General features: G+C 53.7%; 1 protein-coding gene across 1 annotated transcript; it reads left to right on the top strand.

Moving 5' to 3' along the window:
* The first annotated feature begins 967 nt into the window (after positions 1-967).
* Sfn (stratifin) lies at positions 968-3,410 on the top strand. Its single transcript, XM_010632951.2, has one exon. The coding sequence runs from the start codon at positions 1,268-1,270 to the stop codon at positions 2,012-2,014; it is 747 nt and encodes a 248-aa protein (XP_010631253.1). The 5' UTR covers positions 968-1,267; the 3' UTR covers positions 2,015-3,410.
* The last annotated feature ends 2,798 nt before the right edge of the window (positions 3,411-6,208 follow it).

Here is a 6,208-nt window from a genome sequence, read left to right as displayed (position 1 = left end):
AAAAAAAAAAAAAAAAAAAAAAAAAAAAAAACAAGAAGGAAACTTCTGGAAGACTGGCTGGAGAGACATCACTCAGCTGGAATTGCCACCCCATAAAATGAAATACTGTGTGTCAATCAGGCCTGTCTCTCTCCCCAAGTTGCCAGCGTCACCCTCAGGGGACCAAACTGGACTGAGCACCCAGGTGGCCTGCTTCCCAGCCTTTGACTGAGGGGCAGTCTGAGTCAAAAGTGGGACAGCCAAGGAGTTAGGCCCCCACCCTCTGGGAGCCCCACTGATACACCGTGGTAGGCAGCTTGGAGGGGGCAGGTGACCTGGTGTGGAGAGTCAGAGGCTAAATCTTCAGACAAGTGGCAACAGGCCACCAACTTGAAAGGGAAGATTGTGCTGTGATGGGGAAGGTGTCCAACAAACCTACTGGGTGACTAATTACAAAGGTTGGGCTGGAGCGTCAGAGGCCGCTTGTTAAACTCTTCATTAAGTGGCACCTTGAAAGCTGCCACCTGTGCATTCTGGGGGGCGGTCAGAGGGAGAGCGAGGAGCAGGAGACAGAACTGTGGTATCTTTAGGGAGACTCAGGAAGAAGACTGAATCCCACCTCCAGATACTGGAGCTCACGGGCCAGAGGCCTCAATGGGAGAACAGCCAAAGGAAGTAGGGTGCAGGGGAAGTTTTAGGGAGCTGGTAGCTGCATGACCTTGAGCAAATCTCCCTTCTCTGATAAAGTATTCCCACCTTTCCAGTCCATGTGGCTTCCAAAGACATCATGAAGATTGAGATCCTGTCTGAGAAAGTGCTTGGGAAACTGCAGCCCTACCTACACATGAGTGATCTCACCTGAACCAAGAGGGAAACGTACCTGGCAGGATTAAGAACCCCACCCTCCTGTGTTTGGCCACTCACTGTGAAGGAGGATCTGGGCAGCTTCCTAATATGGGCCCCTGTGCAAGGCAACCTTGAGCAGCAGGGGGCAGCCTGGAGCCCGGAAGGTGGGGCCCACGCCCGGGTTTCTCCTGCTGACTGTCCGGATGACTCACTCACCTCCACATCCCGCCCTTTTACCTTTATGGAACAGCCGGAAAGGGTGTGGAGAGAAGGGGAGAAAGGGGCAGGTTTTGGGCCCCAGTCCCGCCCCTGCCTCTCCCCACCCTTCTCCAGGCCAGGCCACCCAGCCAAAAGGCAGGCCAAGAGCAGGAGAGGCACAGAACCCGGCATCGGTCCCCTGGCAGCCAGTTAGCCCGCCGCCCGACCGTCTGTCCCCAGAGCCATGGAGCGAGCCAGTCTGATCCAGAAGGCCAAGTTGGCAGAGCAGGCTGAGCGCTATGAGGACATGGCAGCCTTCATGAAGGGCGCCGTGGAAAAGGGCGAGGACCTGTCCTGCGAAGAGCGAAACCTGCTCTCCGTGGCCTACAAGAACGTGGTGGGCGGCCAGAGGGCTGCTTGGAGGGTCCTGTCCAGCATCGAGCAGAAGAGCAACGAGGAAGGCTCGGAGGAGAAGGGCCCCGAGGTGCGAGAGTACCGGGAGAAGGTGGAGACCGAGCTCCGGGGCGTGTGCGACACCGTGCTGGGCCTGCTGGACTCCCACCTCATCAAGGAGGCAGGGGAGGCTGAGTGCCGCGTCTTCTACCTGAAGATGAAGGGCGACTACTTCCGCTACCTGGCCGAGGTGGCCACCGGTGACGACAAGAAGCGCATCATCGACTCTGCCCGGGCAGCCTACCAGGAGGCCATGGACATCAGCAAGAAGGAGATGCCTCCCACCAACCCCATCCGCCTGGGCCTGGCCCTGAACTTTTCTGTCTTCCACTACGAGATTGCCAACATCCCCGAGGAGGCCATCTCGCTGGCCAAGACCACTTTCGACGAGGCCATGGCTGACCTGCACACTCTCAGCGAGGACTCCTACAAAGACAGCACCCTCATCATGCAGCTGCTGAGAGACAACCTGACGCTGTGGACAGCCGACAACGCCGGGGAAGAGGGCTGCGAGGCTCCCGAGGAGCCCCAGAGCTGAGCCTGCCTGCCCTGCCCTGCCCTGCCCGCTCCAGTCCCCAGCTGCCGCCCAGCGCACTCGGAGGGAGTGGGAGGCCCGGCCCTGCCCTGCCCAGACCTTCCCGAGTGCTCTGCCCAGCTCGGAAAGTCTCTCCGGGGGCGCAGCCGCACTGAGGCCACAGTGGCCAGGATCCCTGGGCGCACCGCCTGCGGAGCGTCCCCTTCTCCCACCCACCCCGCGCCTCCCTCTGGCCCCTGCCGCCTCTGGATCTTAGGAATCAAGGAGTGCCGCCCCCCCATGGCTGAGAGCTGGACCGTGTGGCAGAGGCTGGAGATGAGTGTGTGCGTGCGTGTGACTGCGAGAGCGAGAGTGAAAGCGCGTCTGCTGGGTGTGACCATGTTTCCTCTCAATAAAGTTCCGCTGTGACACTCCTGTCTTTTCCAGTTACTGGCTATGGGTTGGGAGTGGGACTGAAGTATGCTTTAAGAGACCCTGACTTAGGACCTTAGCTGGCCAGGTGGCGCGCGTGCCCGAGGACCCCAGAGTTAAGTGGGGTGTAGTCCCACCCAGCCCTCGGAACTGCGCCGTCGGGTGGGGACAAAGGGAAACGGGCTGGAGGGAAACAGGAGCAAGCCGGGTGGGGAGGGCCGCGGGCAGCCCACAGACTCGGCTGGCAGCAAGCAGCAACACGCCGGGGCCGCGGTCTAGGCGCTGTCTTACCTTCACGGCTGGGGCTGGAAACTGAGCCCGGGGCCGCTACTGCCCAATCACAGGAGGGAGTTGCCAGGGGTCCCGCCCCCAGGGCCCGCTTGACCAATGGAAGAAGGAGCAGCGAGGATTCTCGCCTTCACCTCCGCCGGGTAGAAGCCACCGCTGGCTTGCTGACTGAGCGTTGTCCTCGCCGCTGGCCGAACTCTGGGGGACGGCGCTCTCCGGGTTTCACTCTAGCAAGTTGTCGCCCGCCCAGCCCGAGACGCCGCCACCACACTCCAGAGGCAGCCCTGGCCGCATGGCCAGCAGGCTTGGACTGTGTCCCTGGCTGCCTTTGGGGAAGCCATTACACCTCTCTGGGCCTCACCTTCCCTCAGTGGAAAGAGGCTTGAACTCAAGGTTCTCCAACCAGAGAGGAAGACTTTGGGTCCTGAAAGCGCCTGGGTGCGATCTGTCCTGCCTGAGGCTCTGAGCCTGCTCGCCTTTGCGTTCTATTTGTGGGCTTGGTGGGGAGGTTTAAAACACCTCCTTCTTAGTTAAGTTTGAGAAAAGAAACACCTGTGCTGTAAAGCCTGCTAGCTGTTATTCAGTCATCAGGAAGGCTAGGATTTATCCAGTATTCCTGTGCAAAGCAGCTGCAATAATCGGTTAATCGGTCAGGCGCAGCGGGGAGGAGCATCCTCGCTGCCAGAGATGGAACTCAGTCCAGCTTCATCAGGGCCTAATTTGGCCACATCCATGGGGCTCCGAAATGAGGGGCGCGGGTCCCCTCTTCTCCCCTCATTTCTTGTCTCTGGGCCAGGGCAGGTGACTCCAGGGAGCTCTAGATATGACCTGGTTTCTCTCACCAGACAGGTCTGGTGACTTTCTCTTAAAGGGTTAGGTCCTGGGAAAAGAACTTCCTTCTTTTCTCTCGACCTCTCCTTTTGGTAGTTGGCGCCACACCTTTCAAAGTTGTCCTATATGGAAAGAAATGAGCTGCCCTAACTGGTATGTTGGTGTTGAAGGATTTCAAATGCAGATGCTATGAGTTGAAGATCATCAAATCAACCTCTATCAGGGCTAAATTTGAGATGCTTTAGGCACCAGCTTCTTATTACAACGGTATCGGACTTTCAGGTGTGGTGTCACACCCATCTGTAAACTCAGCATATGGGAGGCTGAGGCAGGAGGACTGCTGTGGTTTGAGACCAGTCTGGACTACATAATGAAATCCTGTCTCAAAAAAAAAAAAAAAAAAAAAAAGGAAGAAAGAAAGAGAAAAACAAAACTCAGTAAACATTTATTGCCATCTTTTCCTGGTCTAGAGATGACATTTCAAAATTTTTTAATTCCGAGCCAGGGATTTAGCTCAGTGGTTCTGGCGACTGCCTCGCAAGCACAAGGACCTGAGTTCAATCCCCGTTACCAAAAAAAAAAAAAAAATCAATTCCACTACTAATGGATACAGGGCTTCTTTTGGGATGGTAAAAGTGTGCACAGTTGCAGTTTGGTTATGAGCTGCACTGCTCACTGTAGAATTGTGTCATTTATACTTCAATTTTTAAAATTCTCAGACTAGCAGTGTAGCTCAGAGGTACAGCTCTTGCCTAGCACATGTAAATCTCTGGGTTTGACCCTAGTGCTTATGCAGGCACATGCATGTGCGAGGATGTACACACACGCACAACTGTTCCAGAAGGCAAAGCAAGTAAGAATGCCAAGCTTCAGTTAATTTCATGGTGGTCATTCATCATTCATCCCTTCCACTTAATCATATTCTTTGTTTTATTTATTTATTATTATTACTTTTTTTGGCGGCAGGGATTGAACTCAGGACCTTGTGCTTGCAAGGCAGGCAGCGGCACCATTGAGCTAAATCCTGGCCCCGTTTTGTTAGTTTTTTGAGACAGGGTCTCACTGTGTAGCCTAGGTTGGCCTTACACTCACTGTAAGGCACAGTGATCCTCCTGCCTCAGCCTCCCGAGTGCTGGGGTTACGGGTATGCGCCACCATGCCCAGCACTGATAATATTCTTTTAATCTCTTCCAAATTTCAAAGCTAATTAGATCAAATCTTAATGAGCCACCCTTCTTTTAACACATCCACAGAACCTTGGACAGACTGGCTTACCAACCCCTTCCATTTATGTAAGGTACTTTTATTCAGTTATGATTTCCTATCTACCTGATTCTACTTCTGGGTTTGGAGCCATGTCCTGGGTTTATTTCTCTCAGAGTTCTCTATAAATGGTAACTTTGTCCCACTGTGCCCCTTTCTTCCTACATTAATTCCAACAAAGTTTGTACTACAAGGTGCTCAGATGTTGGATTTAAAACCACCCTTCCAAGTGTCTGGCCACCAGGTTAGAGCCAGATCCTTTTTTATGGAAATGCAGAAATGGCTGACCCTGGGGATGAGGAAGAGCTGTCTAGGTAGAGACCATGTACACAGTGTTAGAGGTATAGAACCCCGGCCCTACCTTTCTACAACAGCCAGGTAACAGCACTTGAGAAGATTTTTTTCCTCCCAATAATTAGACTGGTAGCCAGACAAGGTGGTGCACACCTGTAACGCCAGTGCTCTGGGAGGCTGAGGCAGAGGATGGCAAATTCAATCCCAGCCTGAGCAAGTTAGTGAGACTCTCAACAACTAGAAAAGGGCTGCGGGTAGGGATACAGATAAGTGCAAAGGCCCTGGGTTCAATCCCTAGTTGCGGGGAGGCAGGGAAAACTTGCAACCTAAAATTCTTTACCAGAGATATTCTACTTTCTATTCTTTTATACACAGTTGCGGCAGAGGACAAAGCCAAGCTGGCTCTGTAGCTCCTCCAGAGTAGGTGTCAAATGGCAAGACTGCCTTCTCCACCAACCAGGCTCCTAGGGAGCCCAGGCACGAGGGTCAAGAAGGCCACGGTGACTCCTTCCAGAAAAGCAAGGTGCTCCTCCTCTTTACCAGAGATATTCTACTTTCTATTCTTTTATACACAGTTGCGGCAGAGGACAAAGCCAAGCTGGCTCTGTAGCTCCTCCAGAGTAGGTGTCAAATGGCAAGACTGCCTTCTCCACCAACCAGGCTCCTAGGGAGCCCGGGCACGAGGGTCAAGAAGGCCACGGTGACTCCTTCCAGAAAAGCAAGGTGCTCCTCCCCACTGCCGCCACCATACACACACACACACACACACACACACACACAGGTCTAAAGCCCCGATGTTCCAAGCTTCCTAGGAAAACCTGACTTCAGGTGCTTGTACCAAGACTGCACTTCTCACCAACAGCACCCTCTCCTAGATCCAAGTGGAGCAACAGCGGCTGCTAACATGACCAGTATCTGCCAGACAGTTTCACACCTCATTTCTCGCAGCAGTGCACATTACTGATTTTGTGTATGAAAAGATGGAGGGTCATACTGCAAAATAACCTAAAAACCAGGGTTACACAAGTGCTTATGTGCTAGGACAGGGTCTGACCCCAACACTCATGAACTTTAAACTACCACAGGTGTTTTCAAACTGCTCAGGGGGCT

This window comes from Fukomys damarensis, unplaced genomic scaffold, assembly GCF_012274545.1.
Source record: "Fukomys damarensis isolate Sample0158 unplaced genomic scaffold, DMR_v1.0_HiC HiC_scaffold_23, whole genome shotgun sequence".
Taxonomy (NCBI): domain Eukaryota; kingdom Metazoa; phylum Chordata; class Mammalia; order Rodentia; family Bathyergidae; genus Fukomys; species Fukomys damarensis.
Note: the sequence above shows the minus strand (reverse complement) of the source record. Positions and strands in the feature narration are given on the sequence as shown.

Excerpts from the sequence above, each read along its gene's own strand:
- Sfn (XM_010632951.2), top strand. The coding sequence starts at position 1,268 with ATGGAGCGAGCCAGTCTGATCCAGAAGGCCAAGTTGGCAGAGCAGGCT.